The sequence below is a fragment of the Suillus plorans genome (assembly GCF_016647745.1).
Source record: "Suillus plorans strain S12 chromosome Unknown HD556scaffold_57, whole genome shotgun sequence".
Lineage (NCBI taxonomy): Eukaryota > Fungi > Basidiomycota > Agaricomycetes > Boletales > Suillaceae > Suillus > Suillus plorans.
In genome coordinates, this window is record NW_024537441.1 from 55,375 (window position 1) to 73,971 (window position 18,597).

Sequence of the window (18,597 nt, forward strand, 5' to 3'; positions counted from 1 at the left end):
ATTCTTTTCGGACATCACTCAATAAATTCGGAATTGGAAGGGAGTATCGCCACCGTCCATCATATGACCCGGATGCCTTTGTTTCTGTCGACCAGCTATCCAACATTCCATCTGATCCCCAATCCATCAGCGAGCCAGCCCCGGGCCACCATTCAACTGGCAGTCCACCTCCATCGCAGTTGCCCCCTTGGCCATGGAAGAATATGAGCATTTGGCGTCTCATGACATGGAAGATGACCAGTACTAGCGGGTTGACATCTGAAGCCCAGGTCACCCACCTCGTTAGTGACGTACTGAAGGCCAAGGATTTCAGTATTGGTGATCTACCAGATAATCTAAACATTCACACAGAAATGATGCGCTTTGACACCTCTGACGGAACACTGGACCCCAACGGTATCTTCCAAAGAGATGGCTGGAGGGAGTCAGCTGCCGAATTATTAGTTCCAACCAGGGAGAAGAACCCAGATGGAAATGGGCAATTATTTACTGTCCCGGGTTTTCATCACCGTCCGCTTGTGGCAGTTATCTGTGCTGCCTTCTCAGAGGCGTCGTCGCGCTGGTTTCATTTCACTCCATTCAAACGCTTTTGGAAATCACCTTTGACTGGTCAAGAGCAGCGAGTGTATGATGAGCTCTACACATCGGATGCCTGGAACAAAGCTCACGATGAGCTCCAGAAACAGAAGAGGGATGGTAGCTGTAAATTGGAGTGGGTAATCGCTGGACTGATGTTCTGGTCCGATGCAACACACTTGACCCAGTTTGGGAATGCTTCCGCATGGCCAATATATCTTTTCTTTGGAAATCAATCAAAATACATGCGTGCGTGCCCAACTACCAATGCCTGCCACCCGATCGCATTTATCCCTTCTGTAAGCTTTACATCCTTCCCATCTGAAAGTTCTAATGTGCTTTATCTCTAGCTACCAGAGTCCATTGTGCGCTTCATTAGCATGTTCATCAAGAAGAAGAACATCAAAGACATCCTCGCTCATTGCAAACGTGAACTTTTCCATGCGCTGTGGCGCATCCTGTTGGATGATGAGTTTGTTGATGCGTATAGGAACGGTATTGTGATCAAATGCCATGACGGAGTGTATCGACGAGTCTTTCCGAGGATTTTTACTTACTCTGCAGATTACCCAGAAAAGTGAGCTCATTTATCGTGTCATTTTCCATATCTTAACTGATGATTTTTAATAGAGTGCTTCTTGCAGCTATTCGTGACAAAGGAGACTGTCCATGCCCTCGGTGTTTTCTGCCAAAATCACGCTTTGATCGGCTTGGTCTCAAGGCTGATATATCAGCTCGCATCAACAGTGTGCGCCTGTATCTCAGAGATAAGATCATTGTGGCTCGTGACGCTATATACAAACTAGGTGCTCCTGTCAAGGGCGCTGCAGCTGAGCGTCTTTTGAAGGATTTCTCACTTGTGCCAACCCTCGTAAGCAAGTTTCTCTATTGAAATTTTGAATGATTTGAATATACTTTGTGCTTAGAACACCTTCATTGAGCGGCTTGGGCCTCTAGGCCTAGATTTCTTTCCCATACTCGTAGTTGATCTTTTGCACGAGTTCGAGCTTGGAGTGTTCAAATCCGTCTTCAAGCATCTTCTAAGGCTGCTCTATGCTATTAATCACGAATCAGTGACTTTACTGAATGAACGGTATGTGTTCGTTAGTGCAGCAGCCATCACCTGATACTGACAATCCCTCAATATTAAGATTTCGCTTAATTTCGTCCTTCGGCAAAGGTGCCATTCGACGTTTCCCTTCAGATGTATCTGATATGAAGCGGAGAGCTGCACGACATTTCGAGGACATCTTACAGGTGAGTCTGATTTCTATCATTCGTGAATTTAATCTTGATTGGATTTTGTTGCCAGTGCGCAATTCCAGCATTTGAGGGTCTATTCCCAAAGCAGCATGATGAAATTGTCCGTGTTCTTCTATTTCGTCTGGCGGAATGGCATGCTCTTGCGAAGCTTCGAATCCACATCGACGATTCACTCGACCTACTTAGTCAAGCTCTTACAAACTTAGGAAAACAGCTTCGAAGATTTCGGGACTCCACATGCTCAGTGTTTCAGACGGTGGAGCTTCCAGGCGAAATAAGTGCCCGCCAGAGGAAGGACGCTAATCTAAACTCGACAACTGCAGGAATAGGGACATCTGGAGCTCGTACTAAGTCCTTCAATATCCGAACTTACAAGTTGCATGCACTTGGTGACTATGTAAGCTCTATCAAAATGTTTGGAACAACTGATTCATACACAACTCAAATAGTATGTATGCATCTTCGTGGAGCAATACTGTTACTAACTTTGTCCAGGGCGAGCTTGCGCACAGGCTCTTGAAAATGCTCTACCGAAGTACGAATAAGCAAGAACATTTGAAGCAATTAGCGAAGCAGGAGAGGAGACGTACTCGAATTCGACGTCTACAAGAATCTGTGGCCACCAGCGACAATAAGCCTGTCGGAGACTTACCCCTCGAAGCTCACCATTGCTTAGCAAGCTACCCAGGCATCACCGTCAATTTAGCCCACTATCTTGAACAACACCATGGTGACCCCGCTGTCTTAGTAAGCTGTGTTCACATGTGATGGTTTTGACTCTTTCCTTAATATCATCTGACAGAACTTTGTTCCCAAACTCAAAGACCACCTCCTTTCCCGCTTACTGTGTTTGGACTATGACGGTGATGAACGAGACTTTACGGATGCGGAACGAAATGACGTGCGCTTCATCAACAATCTCAACAGCGTCTTCCAGCCTAAACAATTTCAAGTCAATTATACAACATATGACATCCGCAGGGATCAAGATACGTTGAGACCTGGACATGGCTCCACAGTGATGACATTATCGAGGGAAAACGGTGCTGGTTCACACCCATTTTGGTATGCACGAGTATTGGGTGCATTTTGTTTGAATATTCTGCATGTTGGCCCTAATGCTCGTAGTCGATCACCCCAGACCATGGAGGTCTTGTGGGTTCGATGGTTTGGTGTGGTGCCGCAATACCGCTGGGGCTTCCAAGAAGCCCGCCTCCCCAAAATTGGATTCATCCCCGAGTCACCTGGCGCCTTCGGATTCCTGGACCCATCACTTGTGATCAGGGCGTGCCACCTGATCCCTGCCTTCGCTGACCTTCGCACAGACAACCTACTTCGACATGGTCCTTCTGCTGCAAGACTGCGAGGTGAAACAGATGACTGGGCTGCATTCTATGTTAATATGTGAGATTCATCTTGATTCATTCTGACCTCGACTCACTTGTGTAGCTTTGCTGATAGGGACATGTTTTGTCGTTTCGCAGGCATAGGCGTTGGCCATGCAGTTCAATATGAATGGAGTGGAAGCACCACTATTGGTGTTAGTTGTGGAGAAACCTCTGATGACAACGAACCTGGAGATGTGGATGAACGCTGGGATGACTCAGTAGAAGACACGGATGGTCATGGTGAACATGATGATATCACCGAGGATGAGGATGAGGATGAGGACGAGGATGATGACAAGGATGAGGACGAGGACGAGGACAATGATGACGGACAGACTTCAGATGATGGTGCCAGTGACAGTGATGAGTGTAGTGACTCCGAGGATGAGAGGTCTAGTACTAGTAGATTCAAGTTTTGATGGTGCTCGCACTCTACTTTCTTTGTTTATTCACTCATACATTGATGCTCTCGAGTATTTCGTACTTCGCCACACTCAATCCAACTTTAATGTTCCTCGTATGCTATATTGCAATACATTGATTCCCATACATTTGCGTCAAAACCAGCAAGATATCTGATAAAGGGATACATATGAATTATATTCAAATCTACAAAATTCTATCTAGTAGTCAACGCATCAAAAAGCATACACCGTGTTATATGTTCTAGCCACAATGATTGACTTAGGCAGTGGGTTAATATGTCGTTTTTTATTTTAGTATATTTGACAATGTTATCACATCTTAGAAAGTAACTGTACTCATCATACAACAGCGACAGTTAGTGATAATCTGTGGGCAGGTACCATAGTCATGACCAGTGTTGCCAGTGAGATATAATATGACTATATAGCTAGGTATTTTCTGCAGGAAATTGTACCATGAAATCGTTCAGGTCAGGAACAGTGGAAATCGTGAGCATCTGTGTGTCTCTCGATATATCATTATAATTGCTTATGAAGTGCTGCGTGCAGGGAGAATATTATCAAAGGGCGACAGTATGGCACACTATTATATTCCATTATACTAGCATGTCATCGCCACACAAAATTGGGTAAAATTATCATTTATGTATTGTCATATCATGCTAAGTGAATTTCAGTGATGATAGCTACGCCCGCCGTCTTGCATTATCATATATATACCTAACACGCTCCTTCTGGATGGCAGCTGTGCACTGTGCCCTAATTCTGTGCAACGCACTTACTTCTCCTCGCGTCCCAGCTAACAGTCATCAGTATTACAAGCGTCAAATTTCCTTGTCCCGCCCAACTTTGGTTGTCATCGTCGCTCGTTTGTCGATTCCGCTTTGGACTCAGCGAGACCACCTTTCCTCATCCCACCACATCAAACTGCTTTAAGTACGTGCACGCCCAAGGCTTTCTTACTTCCCTCAATCATGTCTGAATCCACAAAAGCTTCGATATTTGATACGTCCGTTCATAGAATTCAAGGTCAACATTACCATACATTCATGTATCATAATAAATTTCCACCTGCAAGTACTAGATCCCGATGAATATCATCACCCTTCTAAATCACAAGGCACACAGTGCGCAATCGAGGATGAGACAGCAATTCGGACACCCGTGGAATATATTCAAGGCAAGGAAACGTGAAAGAGAACAGGGATCAGCCGGATCAGCATCGAGGACATTCACAGGTGTCATGGAGTTTGTCACTGGTGGTTGAACACGTAAGAACGTCATAAATGGTGCAATGTGATGTCGATGTGCTCACCTGTATCATCCTTATATCAGTTGTCGGGCTTGATTTGTTGGAAGCGATATGTCGATAGAGAATTTTCGAGTTCGATCCCTAAAGGCTAATCAGTAGCGCTTTATGGCCGGTGAGCAGCCCTCACATCGATAATGATGGTGATTTTTGAGATACTCGACTCACCTGTTGACTGGAGCGGACTGTTCATTCACGCTAAAACTTCGGAACAGGTTTGAAACACCTCATCGTCCATAATTGGGCTCCTCGACGTTCAACATCGACCTCCTTTGCTTTTCCGTGGTGCTGAAAATCTTTACAGAGAAGGGCGAATCAGAGGTGGGCGAGAGCAGTGAGACGGAACAGAGACATACGGGATCATAGCGGTCCACAGCAAAAAGGAGGAAGGAAGTTGGCATGGGTGTATTCATGGGTTGAAGAAGATTCGAGACCTAGCTTATTGATAACGCAACATCAATAACTTGTCAGGTGCCCATCGAGTCAGTGCTTGAATCAGTCAGCTGATGCGTACCAAATGTGTGAGTGTGAGAGTTGAACAGGTTGACGAGGCGACTGTTTGGACACTAAAAGAGATATAGGATGGACGCACTGGCGCTTGTAGAGAGAAATCGATGGCCATGCACATGGACTGGCATCCTTGATGGTGGTTGCAACCCCTGTATTTGTAGTTGTTTGACGTCCAGTTACAATTAAGTTGTACCCTCAACGTTAAGTCGGGATACCTTGGGCTTGTCAAAGAAGATATCATAAAACACCTTGGTGCGTGACATGCTGCATACAAGCAACTGAATTGAATGTTCCGGACCATCAGACGTCTCATGAGCTATCACGAGTGTTGGACCGAGGACGTGAGGCCAGTTCGTGTCACGGTGCTCTACAGGAACGAAACCCGAACGACAGTGTCTATACCGGTATAGAAGATCCAGTGGTATTATATGGGTGCGCATCAAGCCAACTTACCACTACCTCTGCTGCAGGTCGCGTCATCCTAGCGGGGTCACCTGGGTCAACGTCAGTCGCCGAATAATCTCGCAGAGGTCGTCCGGCTCATGACAAAATAATTGGCTTTATCCAGAAAGCCAAGGATGAGGGAGGGGATGTTCTTATCAGAGGCACCGGTAAGGCGGACAGTATGACTCACCTGCGACTTTTCTCATGATCCTACAGGTGATGACTCCAAGGGCTACTTCATGCAGCCTACCATCATTCTAACCAAAGATCCCGAATCAATCACCATGAAAGAAGATATTTGGTCCTGTCATCGCTGTAATGGTTTTTTGTTCGAAAATACGGTCAGATGTACCAACAGTTTTTTAGGTTTATGTATACGACGACACAAATTATGAGAAGACTCTGGAACTCATCAATAACACCTTGCCTTATGCACTGATTGGCTCTATGCGAGTCGCACTTCAGATCTCTGCGATGCGTTGACTGACAACCTCTTCTCTAGCTTTGCCGCAGACCGCAAAGCCCTTCTGACTCCCACAAACAAGCTCCGCAACACTGCTGGCAACGTCTATTACCACGAGGAATGCGCTGGTGCGGTCGTGGGTCAACAACCCTTTGGAGGAGGATGAGCGAGTGGGACTAACAACCATATTCTACCGGTCCGTTTCGGCGAAAAGCATCAAGCAGAACTTCGTGGGCCCGGAGGACTTCTAATGAATACTTGCTTTCCATAATTGATATCCACATCAGAATGCTAGTTTTCGACGTTGTATCGATCAAAGAATCATATTGTTAGTTGTGTTCGATGAGAAACGTCTGTGAAGGACGAGTCTTAAGGTATTCTGAGGAACAAGGAAGAACACTACAGCAGCAAACCTCATCGCGCCATCGTTGCTCTACGGTAATTGTGATGCACATTAGATTTGGGTACCTTGTGCTATGCTATTGCTGAAGCGTCCACTCTGCACCACGACGATAGCGAACAACTTCAAATTCAAGCTCGATAGCAGGTATAGAATCGACATAGAACAAAACCGTAAACTTGGTATTACTACAACTGGATCATTTGCAACTGGCGCTAGAAGTATTGGTTCAGCAACTACGAGGGACAGTCAACGGTGAGAGCTCACACATCTCGACAATTCGACCAGTTTTCTCCATGGGCCATGCGACTCAAATCAATCTCTTGCGCACGGGGTATCGTGAACACAATCCCAGGATAATAAAATGGTCGTTCTCGGGAAGACGGTGGTACCCAGAAAAACAGCCGATGGTGGGGTCCTTTCATCCATCCATCTTTCAGCATGACAGGGTTCGAATTAAGATGAGAGGCATCCTCGAGTAGCTCATCAGGATTTTGCAGTGCATGTTCTAAGCTTGATGCGAAGCAAATGGTGCGATGGTTCTGAGTAATGGCTGACACGGTAGTTTCGCGTTTGCAAGGCGTGCTGGGGTGTCTGTCCAAAGAGAATGCGGAGGGGTGGATGTCAATGTGTTGCTGGAATCGCTGCTTTGTCGCTGAATTCCACACCCAGACAGTGGAATCGTCTGAACCAGACACGATGCGAGTGCCATCGGGCGAGAACGAGACTGACTCAACCGATTCAGTGTGCCCTCGGAAGGGCTCACCCAATAGGAGCCCCGTTGCTGCATCCCACACCCGGACAGTGGAATCTTGTGAACCAGACACGATGCGAGTGCCATCGGGCGAGAACGAGACTGACCTAACCGAACCAGTGTGCCCTCGGAAGGGCTCACCCAATGGCAGACCCGTTGCTGCATCCCACACCCGGACAGTGGAATCTCTTGAACCAGACACGATGCGAGTGCCATCAGGCGAGAACAAGACTGACGAAACCGAACGAGTGTGCCCTCGGAAAGGGTCACCCGATGGCAGCCCCGTTGCTGCATCCCACACCTGGACAGTGGAATCTCCTGAACCAGACACGATGCGAGTGCCATCGGGCGAGAACGAGACTGACCGAACCAAACGAGTGTGCCCTCGGAAGGGCTCACCCAATGGCAGCCCCGTTGCTGCATCCCACACCCGGACAGTGGAATCTCTTGAACCAGACACGATGCGAGTGCCATCGGGCGAGAACGAGACTGACAAAACCGGACCAGTGTGCCCTCGGAAGGGCTCACCCAATGGCAGACCCATTGCTGCATCCCACACCCGGACAGTGGAATCTTCTGAACCAGACACGATGCGAGTGCCATCGGGCGAGAACGAGACTGACCAAACCGAATCAGTGTGCCCTCGGAAGGGCTCACCCAATGGCAGACCCGTTGCTGCATCCCACACCCGGACAGTGGAATCCCAAGAACCAGACACGATGCGAGTGGCATCGGGCGAGAACGAGACTGACATAACCGGACCACTGTGCCCTCGGAAGGGCTCACCCAATGGCAGCCCCGTTGCTGCATCCCACACCCGGACAGTGGAATCTCTTGAACCAGACACGATGCGAGTACCATCGGGCGAGAACGAGACTGACGAAACCGGACCAGTGTGCCCTCGGAAGGGCTCACCCAATGGCAGACCCGTTGCTGCATCCCACACCCGGACAGTGGAATCTTGTGAACCAGACACGATGCGAGTGCCATCGGGCGAGAACGAGACTGAGTAAACCGAATCAGTGTGCCCTAGGAAGGGCTCATCCAATGGCAGACCCGTTGCTGCATCCCACAGCCGGACAGTGGAATCTCTTGAACCAGACACGATGCGAGTGCCATCAGGCGAGAACAAAACTGACCAAACCGAATGAGTGTGCCCTCGGAAGGGCTCACCCAATGGCAGACCCGTTGCTGCATCCCACACCCGTACAGTGAGATCTCTTGAACCAGACACGATGCGAGTGGCATCGGGCGAGAACGAGACTGACAGAACCGAATCAGTGTGCCCTCGGAAGGGCTTACCCAATGGCAGACCCGTTGCTGCATCCCACAGCCGGACAGTGGAATCTCTTGAACCAGACACGATGCGAGTGCCATCAGCCGAGAACGAGACTGAGTAAACCCAATGAGTGTGCCCTCGGAAGGGCTCACCCAATGGCAGACCCGTTGCTGCATCCCATACCCGGACAGTGGAATCTTGTGAACCAGACACGATGCGAGTGCCATCAGCCGAGAACGAGACTGACATAACCGGTTCGGTGTGCCCTCGGAAGGGCTCACCCAATGGCAGACCCGTTGCTGCATCCCACACCCGGACAGTGGAATCTTCTGAACCAGACACGATGCGAGTGCCATCGGGCGAGAACGAGATTGACGAAACTGGACCGGTGTGTCCACTGATCACGGTCTGGATAGCCGTCCAGTTCACAAGACGTTCATCCATCAGACGAAGAGTGTTCGGAAATCTTGCAGTAAACTTTGTAGCTAGAGTGGACTTGATGGGGGAAAATGACAGCGCTGATACATACAGATGCGGCGTGCTGTGCAAAATCATGCTAGCGAAAAGCTGGACGAATCTCTGCACATCCGTTGCAGTCGACAAGACGCTTTCATATCCAGAATGGCCCTGTGCTCGCACGTAAGCACTTCGCCTGACATCGCCAGGTGACTCTGTTCTCACCTTCAGCCACTGGCTAATGAGTGGAAGTACAGCGACTGCGCTGCTGAGCGCATTGAGGAGGCCGAGTGCTTCAATCCAGAAGAGTAGTCGCTCGTGGTCGAGAAAAGATCCTATTTCCTTGGCGAGCTCCGTGTCGAAGTCCGTTGCTCGGACGTGGGTAGCCCAAAATCGACAGGAATAGGACAGATGCGGGGGAATGTGTGTTGCGACTCTATCTGGCAGCCCGGTATCCTCACTGTTGGGGAGGTATGAAGATTTTAAATCACACATATTGAAGCGAAGGTCTTGTTCCATCACTCGAAGTGACGCAAAAGCAAGATTGCGTTGCGAGTTCGACATGTCCACAAAAAAGTCTCCGCTGGATGATTTGTTTGTCAAGAATTCGCGGAAGGATGCGTGAAGGGGTCGGATGGGACCGGATGAGTTAGTGGTGCCGCTTAGCAGGGATCCCATATGTGCTACCACGAGTTCCACTTCGTAACGCTCACTTTCATCTCGAAAATGGCGCCGCATGGCATTCAGGGCGTCTAAAGAGAGCGGTTCGGCTGAGCCAAGTATTTGTCCCATCACAGAATGAAACTTCGCTAGCGTTTGCTGATAACCACCTTCTGTCATGTGTTTCTCCTTCCGCATGTTCTCTCTTAAAATGAATTCATACATGCCATACAACAAGTTTTCCTGCGCTCCATGATTGTGGGACACGACATCATTGAAGCGATCAATTGCGCGTGAGCCAGCAGGGATGTCTCGGATGTAGTTGCATGCAAGACGCGCCCACTCGAATAGCCCACCAGCTTCGTTGGCGAGGGCTGCGAACTCTTTGTCCCCAAGACCGGACACCTTTTTCAACTCGTGGGAGACAAAAGTACGGATGTCTCTCTTCGAGTCCTTTTTTGAAATGTCGTCCATGGATAACCGTTGAATGTGTGGAGCATCCTGAAATTCAGAATTGATATCGGGAAGCGCGCGAGAGGTGACAAGAATCCGAAAGTTGGATGGGAGTTCGGTGATTTGGGGAAGACCTTCGCCCTCCAGTTTACCGGCAAGTATGCGAAGAAGGTTACGCCGCGTCTCGACGCCGCCGCTCTCATCCAGCGCCTCAATCACAATCAAGACGGGCCCCACGCTCGACTCTGAAAACTTCTTCGACGGTTCCATTAACAGCTTGCGCCACTGTTGGATGATATCTGTCGTGTTTTTGAGCGCCTTTGCATGTCCGACTGTATTCGCCAATGTTCGTCGGAACTCTGGATCACGATCAGCAAGGTCGCGAGCAATGGTGGAGAACACTTTTTTATGACGCTCGTCTGCTCCAGAGCGCCTGTCGAAGCAGAAACACGAACCAAGACCTCCCGAGTCGTTGAACCAGTTAGCGATTGTGTGAGCGATGGCTGATTTGCCCGTGCCCGCAGGGCCAGATAGCCACAACACACGCTGAGCAGTATCTTTACTGTCGTTAATCCATTCAGTGATCTGCGAGAGAATGGTTGTGCGCGTCTCTGGTAGGCATTGTTTCGTGGTATCTAGTCCCGCGTCTGCTGCGTAAGGCATATCGCTGAGATCCAGTTTCTCACCCAGTTCGTCGTCTGAAGGCGTATGAGCGGATGGAAAGTCAGAAGAACGTCCGAATTCTTACTCGTAAACTGGACAAGATCGGCTATGTCCCGAAGGGCTTGGTCCCGAAATTGTTGCATAAGCTCTTCCAAAGTCTTGTTGTACCGTTCGATCAGATAATCCACCTCTGAGACAGCATTTTTCCTGAGTCTCTTCCCTGTCATAATGGTTCGAGATTCACAGTATGCGGAATGCAACAACTCGATGACTTACAAAAGCTCTTGTTCTTTGAGTAGACTTTGATGAAACGCGCGCAATCTAGAGTCTGTTGGGCAATTCGTCCAGCGATCACGCGCTGGGATGAAATCTTGCCAAGAGTGTCATCTTGTGACATGAAGCGGTAAACTTCTTCTAATTTCTCGAAAAGAGATTGTATCGATTGGTCGCGTTCCGTTTGAGCGAGAATGATCTGCATAGAGTCAACAACTGCTGAACAGGAGGGCAAAACTACACGTACTTTGGATGCAGCAGACAGCATACCCAGCACCATCTTTGCGTAAGGATGTACCTATTCAACGTGATTAGCTCGCTTCCAACCAGGAAGAACGGTCCATACATTCGCAAGTTCCTCGATGACAGTGTTGAAAATTTTGAGTGGTTGAAGATATGTGGACTGGAAATCGCCTGCGGCAGCGAGATCTTTTGGCCCATCCTCGGCTTTGGATAACGCAGAAGCGACGTGTTTCCCAAGTAGTCCCATACTTTCCACACCCTCGCGGGCATCCCGAAGTTTAGCATCAACTAATTGGGAATCAGGAATATCTTCCACGCCAGGAGGGGCATCAAGGACCTGCACGACCACGAAAATTTAGAAATGAAAACTAGATCGTTTGGCGTAAATACCTTCGAAGCAGGCTCTCCGGACGCTCCTTCATTCACACGGCCACTTAGATTTTCAGATGTGGCAGGCTTGTCGCCATCGGAAGGATGCAGATGCGACGCATCCTTGGTAGACCCTCAGACAAGTCCAAGATCAGAATAATGAATACTTACCTCGATATTCTGATTCGATGAAGCACCTTCATGATCGGCGTTCTGGACGGTAGGGATTTGACGACGGGAACGCTTGAAGCGTTTCTGCACAATATCAGCTATATTCTAGTTCCTTCAGTATTCAGTCCGACGTACAGAAACTTTTTTAGTCACGTTCTTCTTAACTTTCCGCAGGGCCTGACCGAGACCGCAGCCGCTACGATGCTGGCTCTGGATGAAAGATGCGCGAGGCAGCGACGATGTCGTTAGCGCATGTCGACAGCGATGTTATTAGGGCACGTACCGAGCTCTCGCCAGCAGTTACAGTTGGTTCTCTGGATTCATTGGCCTCTGGAGGAGGTTCCTGCCTGTGGTCTTGGCTCATTGCGAACAGTCAAAAATTGAGATCAGCTTGAGGAAAATCAATGCGAGAATTAGAGGGAGGGGAGAGTACTCGGTAGGACCACAATTTGACTAGTCTACAAGCCTCAAGGCAGCGCTAATCATTCAGCCACGTTCAAGTTAGAGTAATGGAACGTGGTTCATGCAAGCGCTCGAGAAATTTTAGCATTGTTCATCATGCAACAACCTTGATATCCATGGGTGCAGGTAAGTAAATACATACATATGTATGGCACAACGAAAGTTGGATCACAATCATCAGGCTGAACTTTGGTAGTACTTAGTATGGAGCTCGGAGCAATTTGGTGTGTCCGCTGTCACAGGCACCAAATCTTGACTCGTGCCGAGTTAGTGTCCGAGTTTGCCCTATATAGATAAGGTATTTACGTTTCGACCTCGGCCATCGGAACACCCCAGAACTTGCGAACTTCATCTGGAACTTTTCATGTGATTGATATTGAAAGCCTATTGGACCTGCAGGTTCGTCGCATTAAGATGTCTTGATCCATAATATGTAGGTATCAATGCATGTCATCCAATCTGAGTGTCCTCCGAATTTTTTCACAACCCCAGTCCCAACCTCACAGCTGGCTTTCAGCCTGGCACTTTTTCAAATATGCACCACCAGTGACAATCCATCGACCATCCCTTGGAGCGTGAGTGTCCTTTGAATGTTTTCACATTCCCCGTCTCAACCTCACAGGCTTTCAACTCGGCACTACTTCAATCTCCACCACCAGTGCTAGTGACAACCCATCGACCATCCCTTGATACCCCCACTGCTCTTACCTCATTCTCGCAAATAATCCACGAATCCTCAACCTCCTTGCCCGCCTTCAGATCCCATTGCTCAGCGGTCTTGTCCTCAAATCCGCTGAACATTCGCTGACCGTCTGGAAAATAGGATATGGACTGAATCAAGTTTCCATGACCCTTTAAGATAATTGATGGCGTCAAATTCGACCTCATGGGAGCTGCCTTCGATGTCTGCGCGGAAGCCATGGCTGCGTCTCCATCAGCGAAACTGTGAAATAGTACGAGCAAAGTATTCTTGGGGAGCGTTCAAATTTGCAAGGGTGAGGTCTTCCGTTATCAGTGCATTGTATATTTCACCCTGCATCATTGTATCCGTCGCACTTACTTTTCATCGCTTCCCCTCACAGCCATGTAGTCACTGCCAGCGCCATGACTAAAGCGTCAAAACTGTTTTCCTTCTCTCACTCAACGATGTGCCACAAATACAAGTACTCAATCAAACTTCATCGCTGCTCGTTCATCGGTTTCGCTCTAGACACGTGAACGTTTACGAAGGCGACCTTTCCTCGTCCTATCGAATCAGACTGTTCTGAGTACATGTACATGCCGCAATTCCAATGTTGTAGACATGGATATTTTGCAAACTGTGTTTGTCTTTGACCACATCTCAACTATCTTATTTCAGAACCGTCACTTCCGATCCTCTTTGACGCTGAGATCAAGCGCTCATCTACAGAATTCAAGATTGATCTGCTGGTAGTAAACCAGAAACTTGTGTTTAGAAATACGGACATCGTCTGGGACTCGGAAACATGCAATGTGACAGCTCAACTCGCCAGCATCAAATCGGCGAACCGGTGAGTTCTTGCTAGCGATTATGCTGATTGCGGCGCTTCTACATGGCCGTATATATTGCTTTGAAGTTTCGAATACAGATGCATCTTGCTGCACACCCACGATAGCACTTCATTAATCGCTCTACATATGAGACGCTGTTGGGCTACTGTGGGGGGGAACGTTGAGGGTTCAGGGTCGTCACAAGCGGTGTTGGGGGAAAGACGCACAAGTAAGTATTCATTTCATACTTTGTACCTCGGATGCTCACCCTCCTTCACCCAATCACGCAGTAGATCCCGCCTCCACTAATCCCACGTAGCCCTCTCCCACCACGATAGTTTTCCACACCCCTACGTGATGCAGACATTCCTATGTGAAGAATGGATGAGTTCCACGTCGATTCACGGGATGTTGACTATAAGCTATCAGGTAATATTCACTGTGCCATTGGCTTCCAGCGCCATACATTCGGTAGTCACCGAAAAATTCAACGTAACGCACCTACAGGACTCATCGGTTCTCTGGTGGCGGCCTAAGTTCCGTGCTGTCACGGTGACATTAAATGTCGGGCAGGGGTGCCCTGGTATCCGTTCGTATCGGATAAGTTTACTCTATGGTGGAGCACCAACATCGTTTCTATGACAGCCATTTGCAGAACGCTAGGCCAAAATTTTCTCACTACATACACAGCGGTATTTTAACTTCGACTCTCCGATCAAATATGTAGGTATGCTAGTCATGGTGAACTGGGCTCACAGGTGCAATAGGAAAAATAGGGTGTCCTCACAATTTCGCCAGTCTCTCGATACACCTTCCGAAGATATCGCAATGACCGCTCACTGATCCCAGTGTAACGACGAATCGTTGGGTCCTTGACATTTAGCAAGCTCATTTGTAGAGCAACTTGCTTTCGTTCCTTGGATATGTATCGTCCCATCCGAGTTGTGGATCAAGGTTGTCCGTCGGAAGTTAAAATTTTGTTGTCCCGACTTATTGCCGAATGTATGTAGTGAGAAAATTTTGGCCTAGCGTTCTGCAAATGGCTGGAAAAGTTCGTAGGAAGCTAAATACACGACGGAAGTGGATGGTAGCAAGTAATGTTCACCCGCTTAGTAAGTAAGAAACATGATATTGAATTCATATCACTAGTAGATTTTGGTGTCTGGAGATGTACAAGATGATAAAAACACGATGGGAGAAAACGAAGTGTGCATGATATGATGATAATAACCCTACAATGCGGATAGATTTTGGGTAATGATAACAGATCCAATAAGATACATTTAAAATGCGAGAATGAGCTGGAGCGTCCAATGCCGCCAAATAATATCAATACCAAACAGAGTTCGTCGAGGAAGTTATCATGAGGTATCACCGCTCAGGGACGAGTGTCAACCCAGTACCTATTTTGTCTGGCGAGCCAGGATCAGCAGCGATGAACACGCCGTCTGGATCAAACTGTTGCTCGGCGTGCGACGAAGCATCCGAGTCAGGGCTATCACGCCCACGAGTTGACATGGGTGAAGGCGAAGTGGTGACAATTTGATCAAAAAATGTGGAATATGGGTTATCGATAGGCGACAGGAAATCTTGTTGTAGTGCGGGAGACGAACAGTCGTCCTGAGCCGTCATGTGTGTCGGTGTAGATGTCACGTTCTCGGCGAAAAAGGTATACACGTAGGATTGTGCATGCTGCAGAGGTGATGAGTGCGCATGCCAATACCTAGGACCTTCAGGAGTCAGAGGGCCCGAAGGGTGATGTCGAGAAGCAAAGAGACCCTCTGCTGCAGCCTGGCATGGTTTATACCTAGACCCTAACGGATTTCCGCTGAAATTGCAGTCAGATGCGTTGCAAGTCGTCTGTAGAATGTCTGGCTCACCAAATAGCACATCCAACTCCTTCACGAAGACATCCGCATGCACTGCGAACCATTCGGATAACCGCAGCACGCTCAAAGTATGATGTGTCTAATGGAACGACAGCAGATGTTGCATCGTTCCTAGCTATCCACACACCAGTGTTACCCCGGCGCGAAGCTCGCATATGAACTACAGCGCCACATCCATTGGTTTGCCATCTGGATGACTGATAGCCGCTCGGAGGCGGTGGCGGTGGATATGACGGAAGCGGCGATAGAACATAGGTCGAGGGCCTGTTTAAACATGGTTGCTCGTCGTCCCCACCACAAAATAATATGTGGCAATATGGGTCTGGCCCTACCGCAGCAACTGAGTCCGTCTGCGGCGACAGCGGCGCATCGTAGCTTTGCTCCCAATTCTGGTTTGACTCTTCGTCATCGCTAGGAGATTCAATCCATGATGGTGACCTTTCCACCCTCACTCCTGGCCATGGCGGAGTGACACGTCCAGCTTCTGCACGCTGGGCGTTGACGACATTATGATCAAGTCGCATTGCGCCTCTTCTCCGCAATCTGGATGCTTCGCCGCTGCGAACAAGATCTGATAGGACGATGGAATCGTCCACATCTGTTGGTACCAAGTGTTCTGAAGATTCTACGTCATTACTCTGTGATTCTCGCCTATAGAGCTGAGGCATGGTGAAAGATTCAGAATCGGAAGGTAATGTGATGTGTCGTCTCGATCCAAGGGCACATACGGTTACGTCAGCTATTAATATTACAACCACCCCCCACAAGGGGGTCACAATCTACTCTAGAAAACATTTTTCGAAATCACCATCGCCATTGTGTCTAGCATAGATTTGGCTATCCACGAATGCTTCCAGCCCACACAATCCATCACCCGCACCGCAGAACGCCAAAGGCTGGATTTCATCGTTGATGAGAATTCGAATAAAATCTCTTGGTATCCCCGCTTCGAAACACTGCATCTTTTCCGTGATCATCCGCCCAGAGAAAGGCACAAGACGAGAAACTACCCATGTCGATTGCGGGCTAGCCTCTGTGGAGCTAGGAGGATGTGTCTGGGGGAACAGTCCAAGTGCACTATAGATGGCAACCATCTCATCGTCGTGAGAGAAGTCAGCGTAGACCGTTCTATCGAGTGGGAACGTGATCGGTGATGAGTCAAGAGTGGTGTTGGTTTGCGTGTGATCTTCGACAGGTGTCCCCTTGAGACGCGCAAGAAGCTCGTTCACGTAGCCGACACCTTGCACACGGCCCAGAGGATTTCCGTACCTTGTCACAGTTGCAGTGTGAGCGTCAACATGATTTGTTGATGAGTTACTCACCCCGTCATGTAGTATTTCTGCAGGTCTTGATAATGTTCGTAGGCTTGGAACTCCTGTAGAGAGAATAGATCACAAAATTGGCTTTCTTTCTCCTCAGATACAGTCTCGAATGCACATAACGACATTAGCTCGGGAATGTCCTGGCTGAGAATCTCAGCTCCAACAGCAGCTGTATTGAGGCGATGTACGATCGAAGGTGAGAATATATCTCGCCACGTATTCGTTTCATTTTTTGATGCTCGGGAGTTGGGACACATGCTGTTCTTCAAGGTATTGTTCGACTAGAAGAAAGACCGTAGATGAGCAATCGGCAAATTCAGTTTGATAGATATGTATCCTACTGTGTCTGCTTCGGATATTATGACTGAGACTGATGGATGATAGAGCTGTCGACTTGCATCGGCAAAACCTGGAATTGCAATGGTCCAGAAAAGTTTCATACTTCGACTGTATGCTTACCTGCAGTCCAATTAACAGCAGACATCACTACGCGATCTCCCCCAGACGCTCTGACAAAGGGTAACATATGATCGTCAACAAGATGGCTGTACCGATGGTATATTTCTGCACCCGAATGAAATGACCTAAACGTGATCCTTAAGCATCGACATGGCTGGAAGCTCGTGATGTTAGTCCTACTGTGTGGAGCCTAAGGGCACAAGATCAGCTACACCAAGGTGCCATTGGTATGAACGAAGAAATTCCAGCTTCATATCGGTATATTTGGAAGCGTTCAACAATTTCTGCAAACTCCTTTGGATTCTTTTAGAGGCGCCGCTGGTGGGATAACGTGCGCCATGGCGCTGAAGCTGTTGATGGTTTAAGCGAAGAACTGGTGGTCACTGGCGACCAGGGTCTACTTACAATGTTGACCTGGGGCGATATGAATAGTGATTATCAAGAGCAAACTCATCTATGACGAGTGTACTTGCCTGGGTTATACTACATCCGATGGGAGGCTGTTGGTACTCTTCGACAGGATAGTATGGAGTGTACGGTCCCCAAAATTGTTGTGACTCGCTGAAAAGAATACGACTAGTACTGTTGATTTCCGATGCAAGTCGCGGAAGAAGGCCGAAATGACGTCCGGATAGCAACACTGTCATAAAGAGTGCGAGCAAGATTGAAATTGCTTTCCTGATTGGAAAAGAACTAGGGGGTAGGCGATAATATGTTAGACCGGAGTCATCATAGATCGCAGCAGGCTTGCCGGAACTAGTAGACAACGGAAGGGCGAGCAGGTGCCCAGAGTTTTTGACCATGATAGCCTGTCGAGAAAGCCTGGAGGACAGTCGATTATAAGTATGTACAGA

At 48.4% G+C, this 18,597-nt stretch overlaps 3 protein-coding genes across 3 annotated transcripts; 1 reads left to right on the plus strand and 2 right to left on the minus strand.

Annotated features, from left to right (window-relative positions):
* Positions 1–5,467: 5,467 nt before the first annotated feature.
* On the plus strand, positions 5,468–6,544 carry HD556DRAFT_1311182 (uncharacterized protein; the record flags this gene model as incomplete). Its single annotated transcript, XM_041300512.1, has 8 exons — positions 5,468–5,482; positions 5,633–5,723; positions 5,747–5,903; positions 5,942–5,975; positions 6,040–6,082; positions 6,132–6,256; positions 6,282–6,393; positions 6,429–6,544. The coding sequence occupies 8 exons, from the start codon at positions 5,468–5,470 to the stop codon at positions 6,542–6,544; spliced, it is 693 nt and encodes a 230-aa protein (XP_041156635.1).
* Positions 6,545–15,120: 8,576 nt separating this feature from the next.
* On the minus strand, positions 15,121–16,672 carry HD556DRAFT_1396409 (uncharacterized protein). The gene is made up of 2 exons (XM_041303700.1): positions 15,954–16,672; positions 15,121–15,901 (listed from the first exon to the last, which is right to left on the minus strand). Exons 1-2 carry the CDS (start codon positions 16,628–16,630, stop codon positions 15,445–15,447), a joined length of 1,134 nt encoding a protein of 377 aa, XP_041156636.1. The 5' UTR covers positions 16,631–16,672; the 3' UTR covers positions 15,121–15,444.
* On the minus strand, positions 16,659–18,390 carry HD556DRAFT_1274976 (acid phosphatase; the record flags this gene model as incomplete). The annotated part of the gene is made up of 6 exons (XM_041299221.1): positions 16,659–17,231; positions 17,285–17,565; positions 17,626–17,693; positions 17,744–17,868; positions 17,924–18,093; positions 18,205–18,390. The coding sequence occupies 6 exons, from the start codon at positions 18,388–18,390 to the stop codon at positions 16,742–16,744; spliced, it is 1,320 nt and encodes a 439-aa protein (XP_041156637.1). The 3' UTR covers positions 16,659–16,741.
* Positions 18,391–18,597: the final 207 nt, after the last annotated feature.